The 17,207-nt window shown below is 40.1% G+C and overlaps 2 protein-coding genes across 2 annotated transcripts; both read left to right on the top strand.

The window, feature by feature from the left end:
- The first annotated feature begins 123 nt into the window (after positions 1-123).
- Positions 124-9,354, top strand: LOC110973115 (wee1-like protein kinase 1-A). Its single transcript, XM_022223652.2, has 10 exons — positions 124-1,056; positions 1,949-2,027; positions 2,683-2,852; positions 3,507-3,628; positions 4,117-4,263; positions 4,812-4,949; positions 5,221-5,306; positions 5,827-5,994; positions 6,502-6,641; positions 7,072-9,354. Exons 1-10 carry the CDS (start codon positions 341-343, stop codon positions 7,187-7,189), a joined length of 1,884 nt encoding a protein of 627 aa, XP_022079344.2. The 5' UTR covers positions 124-340; the 3' UTR covers positions 7,190-9,354.
- Positions 9,355-10,518: 1,164 nt separating this feature from the next.
- Positions 10,519-17,060, top strand: LOC110991211 (ciliary microtubule associated protein 1A-like). The gene is made up of 5 exons (XM_022256478.2): positions 10,519-10,666; positions 13,708-14,139; positions 14,580-14,842; positions 15,280-15,395; positions 15,844-17,060. Exons 2-4 carry the CDS (start codon positions 13,737-13,739, stop codon positions 15,370-15,372), a joined length of 759 nt encoding a protein of 252 aa, XP_022112170.1. The 5' UTR covers positions 10,519-10,666; positions 13,708-13,736; the 3' UTR covers positions 15,373-15,395; positions 15,844-17,060.
- The last annotated feature ends 147 nt before the right edge of the window (positions 17,061-17,207 follow it).

The raw sequence follows: 17,207 nt of genomic DNA, 5'->3' as shown, positions 1-17,207 counted from the left end.
GTTATCGGTTTATTCAGGTGAATCACTGAACGCGTGAGTCGGGGGTAACAAGTTAAAAGCCGCGGGGGGGGGACGCGATGAGCCACATGGCCTCGATCTCAATCTGTCTAGTAAGTGTAAGAGGATCTGACTAACCTCTGGGAACAAGGAATATGTCGTGCACTATCTGATTGGTCAGATTCGATCTCAATGCGTAACCGCTACGTAGGCGCGCCATTTTTCAGAATGAGCAAATGTGTTTGTTTTTCTACACCTTAGTCATGACGATTGTTTTTGAGTTGTTGTAAAAGCCGTACCCCACCGATTAATTCTACACTTGGTTTGCAGTAAATGCTTGGCCATGTCTGTGGTCACCCCAGCCAAATCACTTTTCGGACATCAGTTTGTTGCGTCGCCAATACAACGGCTGAAATTTCGTGACTGTGATGGCAGCGACAGCCCGGACGACGAGGCCGATTCTTCTATCGACACGTCTGCTAGCACCATGGAGTCCGATTCGATCTCCATGTCCAACTCTAAGGACGACCTGATGGACTCCATGGACTCGTCAATTGAAGGCTGGGATCCTAGCCTCGGCACGCCCCAGCATAGTCCATCTAGCAAGTCTAAGAGGAGATCTCTGGACCGGTCGCCTCTTAGCCGATTTTCAAGTCCGGAGACATCGCCGCTGATGTATAAAAACCACCAGGAGCTACCGCGGCACTCATATCGTGACCAACTGGAGGTCGACAGCCCATCTCCCACGCCGCCCCACAAAAGACTCCGGAACTTGCGTCTCTTTGACACGCCACACACGCCTAAATCTCTGATCGAACGATCAAGACCGCTGATCACGCCGGCAGCAGCCACGGGGTCGCAGCGGAGGAGAGGCGGACTTGGTAGCCGCTTGTTTCTCGGTAACAAATCAAGGAATGAGTTGGACAACAGACAGACCAAATCAGCACCGCGGATTGGAGGACTCAGAAATAAGCAAGAGGCCCAGCTGGCCAATGTTAATCCTTTCACACCTTCTGCTATGGTTCTCAACGCATCCAGGAAGAAACGACAGAGGAGAGAGTGAGTGTTGGAATTGGCAAAAAAAGTCTGATCATCTTGGCCATGATGATGACATCTCTGTTGAGAGTGCAATTTCAATACACAAGCTGGGGCTCGCACAAGAAGTTGAAAACATTCACTCGCTCAATTTTCATGCTAGAAAATTGTGCACACGAATTTAAACTTGTGCAACCCTCAGCATGCTCAGGCTCAACTGTGGCAGGGAATGTATCATTTTAGCAGGTCAGTTGATCGGTACAATTGTGTGATGCATTGCACCATCAGACGATCCTGTATGAAGTTTCCAAGTAGGCCTACACTTTTCTTTTTTTTTAAACAGTCTTCCATAACTTTCCATAAAGTCTTGCACTGCAGGTTTTGAAAGACCAATTTTTAACAGAATGTGCACAAAGCAAATTGGGATAAAGTTCCATTTACAGACAACACTAATTTTCCCTTAAATTAGGTTAGTTAAATGTTACAACAACTGTCAAAAAGTCGTCAAAAACAAAAACGTCCCAAAAGGTGTAATTTAGCAAGGAAAATTCCTTAGCATGTGGGTTTTTAGACAGCTTTTATAGGTTTGTGCACAGGGGCATCAATTGCCAAATGTTGTCCATACATGGAACTCTCTCCAACAATTGTTTTGCTCATGACATGCAGAAGTTTTAAAGCTTTCATGACTTGATGTTCAGTGCAGCCTTGACTTTTGTGTAAATATATTGTATTCTGTCCCGTGTGGATTTGCCTTTGAATGAAATCCAGTCATAGGATAATCATCTCGGGAGGAAATGTTACGATCAATTTGTACAAGAGTCAAGATTGCACTGAGCAATGATACTTGGTGAAATTGTGCCAGGCAAGACAACACAGCTATGTCAATTTGCATAAACTATAAAATATTAATTTACAGAGGAATGGGTGATTTGTGGGATTTGGACGTGGATGACATTGAAAACAGTGATGTTGATGCTCTCCCAAACCCATGCAAGGTAAATTTAGCTGTTATTAGTATTGTATATTATTTTTGATTCTTGAAAGTGCTTGTTGTATATTTGTGTTTGAAGATTTGATTCTTTAGATATCAATTGTATTTTAAACAAAAATGCTTTGCCCATCAGAGCTACAGGTATTCTCCAGGGCATCAATCTGTTTTGAAAAGTGGGAGGGGAGCATAGCCCTGGTCAGAACAAATGTGAGCGCGAAGGTCTGAGTGACGTGCGGTCCGGGGCCTGGGCCCCCGAAAAATGTTAGAGTACAGATGCCCTGTGGTGTGATCTGAGACAATTTTTGGCTACTTTAGCATGCTTTTTAACAAATGCTTCTGCAAGCTACAAGTATACATTTTCATTTACGTTTGGGAAAAAAGTGTGTGGGGGAAAGTTGATACAGTTCCCCCCCCCCTTCTGGAAAAGCAGGGGGGGAGACATGTCCCTCCCCGTCCCCCACTGATTGATGCCCATGGGTTTTATGCAGTGCTCTTGTGGAATGAACTCAAGAATCATCTCAGAGAAGGACAATTTTGAAATGGACAATTTTGAAGTGGTAAATGGAATGTCTCAACAGAACTGCAGTACGAGGCTTTCATTGATTGCTTGCATTCTGTTATTAAATGAAATTTCTTATGTGTTCCATATGTCTGTTCAGAGGATTGCGTTGCGCGAGACCAACATCTCCCGCTACAATGAGGAATTTGTTGAAGTTTGCAAGATAGGATCCGGTGAGTTTGGAGCTGTCTACAAGTGCATCAACAGGCTAGATGGCTGTTTCTATGCAGTCAAGAAATCAAAGAATCCCATCGCTGGTTCAGCATTTGAGTAAGTGGCTCACATGCACTAGGATGTTTATTGTTGAAACATTTCATATTGCATGATCAATATTTGGTCACATTTCATTCATTTGTTTTCCAGTCGTCCTATATCTGTCATGTTGGGATTCCTCATGTCTATTTTTCAAGTTGGAAGCCGCCAGATTGTCTAATAACTACCACCCCCAAGAAGAACAGTAGCCCTGTAGAATTTCTGCTGTCAATCTTGGGTTCCAAAAGTTATGATTGTGACTCTAAGCATTCCTTGGCCAGATGATGAACAAGAGTTTGGTAAAATTACTTGTATGATATGAGCATTGGTAGTTTGAAGATGGTGAATGCCGACCATTAGATACTCACAAAATACACATGATGCAGTTCTATAAGCCAATTTCCTGTTCTGTCGCTATGTTGATTTTAGCAACCCCCCCCCCGTAAGTAATTGAACAAAGCTCAAGGAGAACAAATTGTCTACAACAAGAACAATCGCAAGCATCCATTCGCCAAACGTTATGCAACGTTGTCATGAATTTGTTCCCCTCTGTTAAGTCCTCTGAGCTCGCACATATGAAACATGAAAAAGTTAATTTGATTGAAATGTATGGATTCCTTCTGTGATTAAGTGTCTTCATTTTGAGATATTATTGGTCTTTTTTACCATCAGGCAAATGGCACTGAATGAAGTGTATGCTCACGCTGTGTTAGGGACGCACGTGCACGTTGTAAGGTACTACTCTGCGTGGGCAGAAAACAACCATATGATCATCCAGAATGAGTATTGCAATGGTAAGGACTCATTCAAATTGAAGCACAACGCAAATGGCATTTGGGAAACGGGGGGTTATTGTTGCTAGCAGACCCCAAGGTTTAACTCCATTGATGTTGTTTCAGATTTCCACTGAAGAGGCGTCAACTGGGAAAAAAAATTGTCCTAGAAGTATTTTCAATCAACTTTGTAGCTGAATCTTTGATACACAGTTTTACCATCCATTCATCCTTTTTGCCTTATAAAAAACATCAAATCAGTGAATCGGTTCTGTGTTTCAAAAAGCCAAGGTCTTTCTGGAACAAATGGCGTGCATGAGTTAGCATACAGATGCTCTGACAGGCCAGACAATTGCATGCGAATAACCTCATACTGGGTATGTGCTGTTGGAATACTGAACTGGATCATTGGGATGGGATCATGTTTCTGTACTTAATCGGTGTGTACAAATGATAAATCCTATGTGACCTTGGAACTTTTGCTGGTTTGATTCATTTGGCAATTTCAGGAGGCAGCTTAGCTGACGTCCTTTTCCAGAACCAACAGAGAGGACAGCATCTGTCTGAGCCAGAGTTGAAGCAGCTGCTCTATCAGGTGGCACAGGGGTTGCGGTACATCCACTCACAAGGACTGGTGCATCTAGACGTCAAACCAGGTGTGTAATCGTGGTTGGGTTGTAATGCGAAGCGAGACATTGTAGGCTGGTTTGATACCATTCGTTTATAGGAGATAAACAAGAGATGACGTGCTTTGACATGAACACAACTTACCTTAGCTGGGACACATTGCATGCCTGCACAGGTTCTTCATGTACTGACTTAACTTCTCTGAGCATGTGGAATTCACAGTCCTCGCATTTGCACTAGGGAAACTGTTGAAATGGTCCCCACCAGCCTAGCTCTTCTTCTTTCGCTGTTTGGAAGGGAACCTCTTTCACAAGGCAGATAGGGTGACATTTCTACCACGCACCATCTTTAATCTTCCAAATGGATAGGAACTTAATGGCATCGTTGCTGTTAAAAAGGAAAACTTGTTGAACTGAGACTTGAAAATTGTCTTCTGTGTTTTCTTTGGAAGTCTTGAAGTTGCTGAGCAAACATAAGATATTCATATATTCATATCCCTCCTGTTGGAGAAAATCTTTTTGCAGAAATCAGGCTTATTTGTGTTGCTTCTAACTTTTATTCTTTCCTTTCATTCCAGGAAATATTTTCATTTCCAAGAGAGAGGTAGTCAGTGAGGATCCATCATCACCACGAGAGGGTTACAATGATAACAGCCCAGATGAAGACATAGAAAATCCACTAGTGACAGGACAAAACCCAACTGTCTACAAAATTGGTAACAAAGAATTGTTTGTGTTTCATTTTGTTAGTTCAAGTTTTGTCTTATTTTGTGAGTTCAAAAATCCATCTACGACAACAAAACCTTCGTGTTTTGTATACCCGTAAAAAAGCTTAAGGCCATAATAAAATAAATAAATTAAAAAAAATTACTTCCTGCAGGAGAAATTGTAATGCGTGTGTTCACTGTGAATCTCAGTAGAGGTCCGTATCAGCATTTTGGAAGTATATCTTTAAAATATCCAATGACCTGTGTGTTGTTCTTTCAGGTGACCTCGGTCATGTGACTTCACTGGCCAATCCAAAGGTAGAGGAAGGTGATGTCAGGTACCTACCTAATGAAATACTGCAAGAAGTGAGTCTATTTCATGTTGCATCCCAATTTTCCTTGAAATGGATCAAGTCCCTGCTCATTCTAAAAAACATGTGCTTCTGTTTAATACCTAAACTTCTTTACAGGTCATTTCCTTCACTTTGCACCATTATTGTTTCTTTTAATGAGCTTTTTTTTGTTCACAATATTCAGTGTGATTGGGATTTCTTGCAGCATAGTAAAGTATACTTCTTATTACAATGCATTCTTCTATTCCTATTTGTAAAACTTATCTCAATGTTGATCAAAATACTTAACTGCGTCAGTTTCATATCTCTTTTCTGACATTGCCAAGGTAACAGTGTTGGGTTTGTCTATTGTTATGCCGTCGCCGATGTGTTACTCTCATGTTTTATTGCAAGTACATGAATGTTAATGGGGTGCCGTTTCTCCTGCGTTATAAACACTGTTATATTCATTCTCGGCTTAACTCTCTGTCTTGATGATTGCATTACCGTTTCGGAAAGAGCTAACAGCGGTGATTTACAATTCTCGCATCTAGGAATACTCGAATCTGACCAAAGCAGACATATTTGCCTTGGCTCTCACCGTCTACGTCGCAGGGGGTGGGGAACCCCTGCCAAAGAATGGCGACCTGTGGCACAAGATCCGGGCAGGGGGGCTACCCCGCCTTACACATTGCTCCGAGGCATTTAATCAACTTCTCTTAGTAAGTGTCATTGCTTCTGCAAGCTATATTTTGGGTTTGGGGTGAATTCAGTTTTTTAGCCGAAAGTTAACATTTTTTGGAAGCCTAATTGATGTAATAGTGCTTACCAGCTACAATGGGAGACTTTGACATGCATGGTGGCGGCAGACAAACCGGTCCTTTTCTGCGATTGTGCACGTGCTCAGAACTAATGCGCATGCCTAGAACTGCACGTGCATGCCCACATCAACCAAAAAGGAAATTTGTGTCTGCTGCCACCAAGTGTCTCAAAGTCTCCCATTGAAAGCTAGTTTTCAGTTTTGTATAAACAACTTCATTTTCATTCGTTCATATTCAGTCTGGTAGATTCTATAAGTGTTTTTCCTCTTCAGTAAAGCAATTTTGAAAAGGGTAAATTAACAAAAGTGTAATCATTTTGCTTGGGCAGTTATAGCTTTCAGTCAGGCACAGTTTGCTCAGTAGTTTGTTGCAAATACTTTCAACGATGATGACATTTGTGTTTTCCAGACAATGATAGGTCCCGATCCCAGCAAGAGACCCTCAGCATCGGCATTGGTCCACCACTCCGTTCTCTGTCCCAACAAGTCCTACACTCAGCTCAAGAAGGAACTCAATGCTGCCAAGTTCCAGAATGCTGTCTTATCCAGGTGACATAACTGACAAAAATAGCTAGTACTCGATAAGCAAAGTTAAGACATCAATGTATAATTGGAAATATGGTTACATTTAAGGGTTACTTTGTTAGCTGATCAAGGCGTATCAAAGGTCGTAGAAAAAGTGCTAATCATCAAAGCCACTGAAGATGAGTGTTACTGAATCAATAAGTTGAAAACCTCTGCTGTGGTTTCTGGGGAGTGGGTAAAACCTTTTTTCTGAGGTTGTAACCATAATTTTGGTATTAGGCTTGGGGACAATAGCTGTAAAAGACTGATCAACTCTCACTCTGATCAGATTGTCACAGGAGCATGAGTTACATGCATACATGCACTAGCTACCCGATTGTAGCGCACTGGTTGGTACAAGAAATTGCCGATGAAGGATTTAAAAATGACTCTTCCTTTTGCTTGCTCAACATAGGGAACTCCAACAAGCCAGAGATGCAACAGAGCAGGACATCCTGAAACCAGTATCCAAGGCCAGCTCTAGAATCATTGGCAAGAAGATCAACAGGAGTATGAGTCTCACGATCTACTGAAATTACTCTCAAATCACGACACGCAACCCAGCCATGGTTAGGGCACCATCCACTTACATGTACATGCACGGGGTTATGGTGTTGGCCGGTAATGGATTGCATCATAATACCTGTATTCTTTTGCGTGGGTCTGTGACATAAAGCACCTGAATGCCAAATGTCTTGGGATACCTTTCAAAGTCATTTCCATTATAAAGGCCTTTTTGACCAGTAGTTGTGACTTGCAGAAATGCACACACCTCAAGTTTCAGAACTTGAGGTGTATACACTCGAGTGTGGCGTCACTGTAGTGACATATTACTCGTGGACAGGTGGCACACTTACATTACATGTGTTTCGACCAATGGGATGTCCTGATTTGCAAGAAACATGCATGTATCAAGGATAATAATGCTTGTATGAGTGCGGTACCACCCTCGTTATTGGTGTCCATGGAGGAGGGGCCTGGCTTGATCGGAGGTTCATTCTTTCATTTGCTCGGATTAAAAGAGGGGTGCACAAGAAAATTACATGTGTTTTCTTTTTTCTCAGTGCCAGCTGTATGGGGTATGCAGGAGAGTGTGCTTTTAGATAAAGAAATGGTGCTTGAAAACAGTTACATGTACATTGCTGTTAGAAAAGATTAGAGACTAGAATTTGTTGCATTGCTTATTCAAAATGAGCGCACGTAGCATTAGCCAGAAGTGGTTGCGGGTGACTGATTTCTGTATGCATCTTTTGCATAGGCAACAATTGAGCAAGTAGATATTACCTGTTAGATGGTGAAATAATGGTTCAAACTTTTTTGCCGCAAGTCGCTGGTGTTGATTTAGAATCAGTGTTGTAGACGAGTTGTTTTCAAGTACCAAGTTCCCTGCCAAATATTTAACTAGTTAGGAGGGAAAAAAGCTGAAGTACATGGGCATTTGATGGTACATGCATAGAGGTAAGATTACAAAGTAGCATGATGACTTCGTACTATGTCCGTTTAATAAAAATTCAGGGTTTTTTTTGTGACAAAAGTGCTCGGAAAGTATTAGTCAGCTGAGTACTTTGCGAGTACTTTCTCCTTAAAACTTAAATATTACAAAACTGGGAGTGTCTGAAGTGTTACATTAATCTTACCTTTGTGCATCTACCATCTTACGCCTTCCAGCTTATTCCCTCTCACCCAGTTCGATATTTTCGGCAGAGAACCTTGGTACTCAAAACGTACTCGACCTCAAGACTGTTTAGAATATGACACATTTTATCATCCATTTTAACTCATTAAAAAAATGATTGCCAACATTTTAGCCTGTCGTTTCATCAACAATGCATTTCTATGCATAATGCTGTTGTGTTCCTACTTCAAAAACAGGGTTTATGCAATCAATATGTGTTAATTGTGTTCAAACCGAAACAAACATTTTTAGCAGTTCCTTGTACTGACAGGCTGTACCAGTAAAAAGACAAAAGCAGTCTCTTTGATTGCAAAGTTGAGTTGTAAATCATTTTTTATGCTTTGAAGGCCAGTAAGTTTTAAAAGTACATGTAGTTTGTTAGATTTAGTGAGGATGTATCACATAGTATCAGAGATTTTAATAGTTTTTAGAGTATATTATCAAAGTTGCAAAAAAGGTTGTTTTAAAAACTAATTCCTGATTCAGTAGTACATGCATTTGGCTATAGATAACATTAACCCTAACCCTCCTCAATCTTTCACCTGTTGGAGGACTGAGGAGTGTTAGGGTTAATTCCATGTGGATAACTGATGACGTAATATGTATCATTGTGGTGAAATATAATTTGTATACATGTATTATGTCAATATCACTCTGCCTGTTATCTGTCACACTTTCGACTTCACGGTACGCACAAGTGAAAAAGTCATGCCAAAACAGGTTATTGAAAACTGATTTGGAGATTTGAATTAAACGCTGTACTGTCCTTAAACTAGGGAAAAACATACTTTTGCCTTTTGCTGTGTAAGCGACAAACATGCTGGGAGTTGCAACAACCCTTTGCAATCCAGGTCATGTACAAAACCAACCCCCCCATCAGACTGTGAATTGTGATGTAAATTTTACTTTTACATTTGGTTCAGCTAATTTTTGGCAGTTTTAAGTTTTTTTTAACCATCCTATTTTGAATATACTTGTCAAAATTACAGAGAAATTTAAATAAAAATTCATATACGATTTAAATGAAGTGAAGTCTGCTCTCATTATGAAGTGGACATGTATTTTCTGTTGTAATTTCTTTCTGACAGTTTCTGCCCAAAATCAGAATGTACATGCAGGCATAATTACATGTAGAGTAAGGTTGGCCCTGCCAACACGTAGCTTTAGCTGTTGGAACAATCTCATTCGCATCCATTCCACCGTCGAATTGATTAATCTATTTTTCTCATTCCCAGCTACATCATTCATTTAAACACATGCACACATTTTCATGATTTCTATAAGACTCATTACTTTAAGATTTAAGGTAACACTTCTGATGCTTGCCACTTGTTTAATTGTTCTTCCAGGTCTTGGGTCCAGCAGGGGGCCAGTTTTTTCTATAAATGACGGTCCAGTTCTATTCAGGACTGTCATATAATGACCCCCCCCAACAGAAAGTTGGTAGGGCCAACTTTGAAATGTTTGTGCTTTTCAATTCTTGAAAAAAAAATAGGCAACACGCCTTGGGCATCCTCAAGCCCCCCCTCTGCCCTACATTCCTCTGACAATCTTTTCTCCTAATATGCTTCACATCCCCTACCTGTTTTCAAGGCCCCTTCAACGTTGCTATTAAATTTGTTCTTGCGTTTGATTTGTCAATTTTGGTTACGTCCCTCTCTTAAATTTTTAACCATTTTCAATCAAAATTTAAGTATTGCTTTCTGTATTATTCTATTTGGAGTATTTTAAAAATTATTTCATATCAATTTTTTTCGATGCATTTTAATCCAGTCCTACAAGGACGTGATAGTAATTGCTTAATATTGAACGCGTACGGATAAAATAATTGATGTTTTGCTTGTGTGTTTTATTTCTCCATGCTTGAATTATGATCATGGCCTGGGTGTTCATTTTTTACCCGTCATGAACGTTAGGGTTGGAGTAACCTTGACCCAAATCATTTTCCCTACTGCCTTGTTTGAATGAATTTCTCGCTTGAAGTTGTTTAAGCGATGTGTTTATAACATTCGTCCACACCGGCACCCGTTGTTCCCCCCTTGACAACGAACTGTCTCCTGTCAGCAAACACAGCTCCGTTTATCGGCCCTTCGGATTACCTTTTGCATATTCATGTTGGTACACTGTACGTACGTCGAGGCGCGTCGCGGGTGGAAAGGTCATCTCTGTTTGGTTGCTAGGTGACATTGGTTACTGCTGTGCATATCACGCATGTACGTGTAGCCTGTAGTGTAAAAAGTTCACACATTTACGGCTGCTCGATCAGACTGTGGATTGTGCTACTGTGTGAAGTCACACATCATTTTCTTCTGTATAAAACCTCTTCCGTGGAAAGGTAAAATAATTTGAAATATTGCAAATCATGTGGTTGTAAATATATGCTAAGGTTTTATAGATTGTACAAAATTAAATATTTGGAAGGACTGTCTGACAAAAAGGACAGAAATAGGCAGTAATGGTAGGGCCTACGTTGTCACTGTCGCCATGATGTCTGATTTGATAAAGTTTGAGGAGTGACCACAAGCAGAACTTCGAGTTAAAATTCAGTACTGTGCAGTTGGGGAAAGAGTTCCATCCATGGATATTACTTGACACCCTATGCATAAACCCAATGAGACTGGTCTGAAAAATTACACATTTTCTCAGCCAGTAGCCTAAATTTAACACCTCAATATTTTCCCTGCTAAGTTTTTAGGACATGTTAACTTTTTCTGTCAGATGTAGGCCTACCACTTTCAGAAAAAAATTAGAATTGTATCCATAGGCCTATATGGAACTCTTACTTTCAGTTTATTTCATCGTCCCTATTTGTATATAATTAATTAATAAATAAAACATGAATTGACCTGTGTTAGGGTCATGCAATATTAGCGTAAACTAGCGTAAACAAAGTGTCAACAATGTATTCAAGCATTTTTGTGCAAAAATATTGTAACTTTGATATTAATGAGGCTCCTAAATATCATATTCAATGCATTTATCTAAAATGAAATTTAAGTGTGAAAACTTGAGTGACAAGTCAGCCCTGCTCATGCAGCCGGACTGGTCACTATCTTATTTTGCTTGGATTCTTTGCCACCTCGACTAGGGACAACTCAATGGTTGAGATGACTTGACCGGTGGAAAAACTTGACCATTTGTTTGGACAAGTCAGTTGAGAGAAGTTGACTTGTAATGAATCTGTTTACGCTTTACTGTCACTTAACCCACCTTCTCTCTCACTCCCATTTAAAAGCAGGAAGGGAGAAAAAAGAAACGGCTCCCCGACTGGGGGACAGATTTACTATCTCTCACACCAGTGCTTGTGTACCGCGGACGGTGTGCTGCATCATCATGCATGCCGCATTGGTATGGCGGCCTCACACCACACTGGTTGGGGCTGGTGACGCGCTGCCCACCAGTCAGTTTGTGCATTACTGGGTCCATGTGCACACCGTGCTTGGGGAATTGAGTCAGTGCAATGCAACACACGCAAATCTGCCCAAAGACGTCGATCTGCAGTCTGTGTTAACTGCCACGCACTCCATCATGTTCATGCCTTGCACAGTTGAGTTGTCTGAACGGATGACTTGATTAACAGTCGACTTGTCCCAATGGTTGCGTTGTCTTAATGGTTGATATGTCCTGAGTTGAGTTGGTAAACGGTTGAGTTGTCCATCATCCATGGTAGAGATAAGAAAGACAGCAGCCCCCAGACATCTTGAAAATGTTCCTTTCCTGTGAGAATCTAGAACAAAATTAAACCTTTTTCTTACACAGTGGCAGATGTTAGAGTGTTTTTATTATAATGCCGCTTTTTCAATCTTCAGAGGGTATTTTCAAGTTGTTGACACTTTGTTGATGCTAATTTTCACATACAATGGTATGTGTTGACTTTTGTTGATGCTTGTTAATGCTTAATACATGTAGCATTGTTAGAATAGGCAGCTACACAAGGAGCCTCTTTCTTTTAAGTGGAGGTAAAGTTGGGTTTGTTCCATTATAACTTCAGAGGGGCTAGCAGTCCAGCAGAAAGCATTCAGCCTAATAAAATATCATGTGTTTTGAATGAGCTAGAACAAAAAAAACAGCCAGCACTGAGCACAACATTATATGGCTGATGGTCGCTGGTCTGTTGTTTTTAAGGTATGCACAGTAGTTTTCATCTTGTGGTCCTGGTTAAATTACATGCAAGTTGTTTGTAGAAACTTAATTTTCTTTGTGTATTTTGGTATTTATTCTACCTATTGACCCTGGCAAATTTACATGTATGTTCATAATCCAATAAATAAAAATTCTGGCCTTTAGTTCAGCAAGTTTGGGCTTTTAAAGGGTACAGGTAACTCTTTTCTCAAACCAGTTTTGTCTGAGTCAACATGGTCTCACTCTCAAAGCAGCACCATTCTGGTTCCAAAAATTGACACCCTTCATGGCCCTACGCCATCTGTTTTAAAATATCATGTTAACATGGAGAGTCCATTTTTAAAGTACATGTAAGTTTGATACTAGGAACAGTATTGTTCTTGCCCGCTTTGCCTTAAACAAAGAGTTTGAAGGCTGGAAAATGTTTTGTGTCAGTGTGTTTCAGTTTATCTTGTGTTTAGACAGGCTGCTTCTAAATACTCAAAATACATAAAGAAGATTAAGAAACGAGCCCAAAGAAGTAGAGATTGTTAGGTTTAAATTTATTACAGACTTTTATATGTACTAAGGGTGAATGTAACCAGCCTTGAGGTTTCTTACCTGTGATCTGTTTCCAGTTTCATGGTCCTACTAAGAATGTGAAACCTGAAACCAATACTTTCACTGACACCAAACAGTTACAGGTGGTTGTAAGCACAGAATTTTGTTAACAGAGCTAAGAAACTGTTGAGCCATGTCAAAACGAAAGCTTACTGCCAGAAAGCACAGTCTTAGAAACTTGCCAAATTTACCAAGCCACTGACCTCAGATGGATAATGTTCAGTGCTTTTGAACAAATTTAAGCCTAGCTGTATTGTATTTGCAATAGATATTTTAACTTATGAGAGTTCCGGGGATACCTTCAGTTTCAGATTTGTTGACACGAGATTTTAATATGTGAACTTTGAACATTGAGTATTGAGAACATTTAGTCATTGCATCTGTATTGTTGCAGACGATAGTTTAAGGTTTAAGGTTCCTGCAGCAATCTGTATGTTTATTGCAAATTGTACTATTACCCCTAAATAAACAGCTACAGAAAAACAATTTTGAGAGAAGAGTTATGACTTACAAGTTTCATTGTTTACAGTGGGCCTGGTAGTATACCTTGGGGTGGATTGCACTAGCTGGCAAGAAGGGGATTCACTACAAAATTTATGTACATTTACACGTATTATGTACTTAGATGTAATACGATTTTCTTTTTCATTACAGCTACATCTGAAACAGGACAAGAATACATTATGGCAGCTGGATGGGAACCAACCAAACCAAAACAGCCCATTGCGGCTATGTACAATGGTCCCGGCCCGGGTCAGTATCTCCTACCTGGTGGCACGGGTACCCACCGGTGTGACCCTCGCAAGAGAATGTTCCCCGCTTACAGTTTTGGCTCCCGCCATGTGGGACTGACCGACGACTGCAGTCCGGGTCCACGCTACCTGACCAACCCACGCATCAACAGGCACGGCCATGCTGGGGAGCCCCACTACTCGCTCTATGGCCGGCCTAAGGACCCCAAGATGTTCAGCACCCCAGGCCCTGGGCGCTACTCTCCCGAGAGGGCTGGACAGACTGCCTACAAAAAGGCTGCATCCTACTCATTTGGTGCCAGGACAAAAGGCAGCAAACATGATAAGTCACCAGGTAATATGATTTTCATTCAGGGGGACAGTATAAACTTGCACCAAGGGGGCAAACAATTTTTCAACTTAATATGCAAATACATCAAAGTGGTTAATCATAACTTCTTCTCTCTTTAAACCTGTGTTTGGCCTGAAGGCAGTGAATTTTGCTGGCACTTTCCTTGACACAGGTACACATGCTTTTCCTTGATTTCTTCTAGGTATTCCAGGTACAAAAAGTTGTTAAATTCATGGGGGTTTGACTTTGTTGTTTTCCATTTTGACAAAGATGGCTTATTTCATAAGTTAATTTGAACATGCTCAAGCAAGCAGATTGTACAAATCATTTTTTCGTCCTCATAGTTGGTAAAATATATTCAAGACAAATTTATCCTGAACATGGCCATCAACTGAAATTGACTGATCAACCTCTTGTTTGTTGTTTCTCACTTGCCCTGCCAGCCCCAAACAATTACACGCTGCCAAGTATTCTGGGAGGTAAATCCATCGCTGTGACCTCGGCCCCCAACTACTCCATGACGGGTCGCAGCAAGATCGGCTCCTGTGACGAGGATCTGTCAAAGACGCCAGGGCCGGGCACGTACAAGGTCGTCGAGCCTTCTGTGTACAAGCAGAAAGATCCCCTATACTCCATGACAGGGAGGAATCAGCTACCTAGTGACTCGACGCTCAAGCCAGGACCGGGAGCTCACAGTCCAGAGAAGGTGGGTATTCAGCGGGGTCATCAGTGACATTCAAAGCATAATTTTCCTAATAGTAATGACATTGGAGCATTTTTGAGGCACACAGGATTTAACAGTATCTGTCATTCAAAGGCACTGATATATTTTCATCCCTGCTCATTGGGCTCACATCTGAACATATTCGTGACACAATCTCAGCTCCCTGGGGAGTATACTAGCCTTATGCTCTCATATCAGATCTGATAACCACTTTGGAATTGACAGCCTTATCGTTTGTAGAATGTTCTCATAGCTGTAGTGCAGTCTGTGGTTTTTTGTTAAGTCATCTTTTGCTGTCGTACATTAATTACTTATGAAGCAGCAACACTGGTTCTTGCCTAAGAATTGTATAGGGATGTTTTTAGATATTAAGTAAATCAGTTATATGAACATTTTGATTTAACAAATCTTCATTTCAGGTGTTCATCAACAAGGACCAAGCACCTAAATTTTCCTTTGGCATCAAGCACTCAGAGTACACAACGCCTTTAATAATAGATGCATCTGATTAATTATGTGATCTTCAAAGTAATGGGTGAGTACTGAAATGTGTTATGTCACTTTATTGTTAATGCAGTGAAGTTACCTAAGAGTAACATGTAAGTTGGACATGGTTAGCAAACCCTTTGTACATAATGTAAAAATGATCTTGACAAGACTTGTAAAGGTAAGTTTAACAAGCAAACAAGAAGCTCTGGCAGTATTTGATAGGCATTTTGTGTCCACACCCAAGATGATCAACTGTGCATGATGAACCATGGATGAACATGCCGAGCTCTCAATTTGTGGAAAAATTCCAAGGGAACCTAACTCTGCTGTGTGCATCTGCACTTACTTGACAATCTCTTATTACATTCCAACATTGAGTTTAAACATTTGTCAGAGTTTTAATAGCTAATGCTATTTTTTCATGTAAAATTAATGCCATTTTAAATTTAGCTTTCTCATAGTCTTTTTTTTACTTTTTCTTGTACCATGTGCAGGTTGTCCTATGGGTTTGGCTCAACACAGTGCAACAAACTGACTTATTTATTCACTGGTCTGTAGTCTGTAGTATCCTCCATAGTTTTCTGCAAGAGGGCGGATGGAAATGCATGAAAAAGCTGTGGGAAACAAACTCATTTCAGCTGTGCTGAAAATGTTAACTCTGTAGTCAGGAAGTTAACATAGTTTTCTGGTAGGCTGAAGTGAGTATAGAAATATTTGTTTTTTGCACTTTGGGTGCAGCTTGAGGGTGGCATTCAATCACCCAACCCCGTATAATGTGGGATGCTGCCGACTTCTCATCAGTAAAAAAAGAAATCCTTCAATCAACTTGATTCAGATCATGCCATTTTTTAAATTATGGTTTTAATAACCTTTAAGCAGTTTTTTGCCATGGAACAGAAAAACAATCATGTCTGATAAGGTTACCTGATAAACACTGAGAGCATTAATTTAAAATGTATGTGATTTAATGAAGTGACACATTTATGCTTCCGTTTGGTGCCATTTGAGGTGTTTGTACAGAAATGATTGGACGTACTATAAATCATTGAATGAAAATTTGAATGTTTCCGGACTGATGATATCTTCGCTGGATGTGAATATTGTAAATAGATATGTTGTCTTGTCCTTTTTTAATTTTCTTGTGATTCTCAAAGCCGACTCCGTCCAAAATATAGTAGAAATTAGCAGACATATTTCGAATTGGGAAATTTAGAATGGTGCAAAGTTTGATAAGTGATAAATTCATTGCACAACTTTTCATTTACATGTACGCCTTTAAAAAAATACATTTATACAAGAAAGTTAATCCAACCCCTTAGTAGAAGGTGCATGTTTGCAGAATGAAATATGCATTGTGCATTGATTTGTCATCCATTTTTATAGTTAATCTTTTTACCTGAAAGCACATTTAGGAACAGCCATTTAACCAGTAAGCACAAGCTTGAAGTACTGGTTTTCCTTTTTATCTTTGTAAATAAAAAGCACTGTGGAGTCACATTCCGTCCATAACGGTTTGCAAAGTGGTGTTTTAAAGTTGGTATTTCTTTGCAGGAGCAAGTTTTGGGTCATGTTGGAAATTTTTTTATTTTTGGCCAAGTAGATAGTGAATCATGGAATATGTGTATCCTTTATCTTTTCTACTGCAAATTTTAAAAATGTTCCTCATCAGCATAGAAGATCAATAAACATTTTGGTGTACATAGTACATGTATTTCTGTTTGATGCTAGTATTTCATTTTTGGTGTTTGAGATGATATTTGAGTAAGTATTTAACCTATTGATTCACTACTGTATACACCTGTACACGCATGGAGTGGACATTGATATTGATGTACATTTGTATGTACAGTTGTAAATC

The sequence above is a fragment of the Acanthaster planci genome, linkage group LG03 (assembly GCF_054643075.1).
Source record: "Acanthaster planci isolate LZ-2023a linkage group LG03, COTS_SCS, whole genome shotgun sequence".
In the NCBI taxonomy this organism is placed as follows: domain Eukaryota; kingdom Metazoa; phylum Echinodermata; class Asteroidea; order Valvatida; family Acanthasteridae; genus Acanthaster; species Acanthaster planci.
This window is presented reverse-complemented; position numbering and strand designations above follow the sequence as displayed.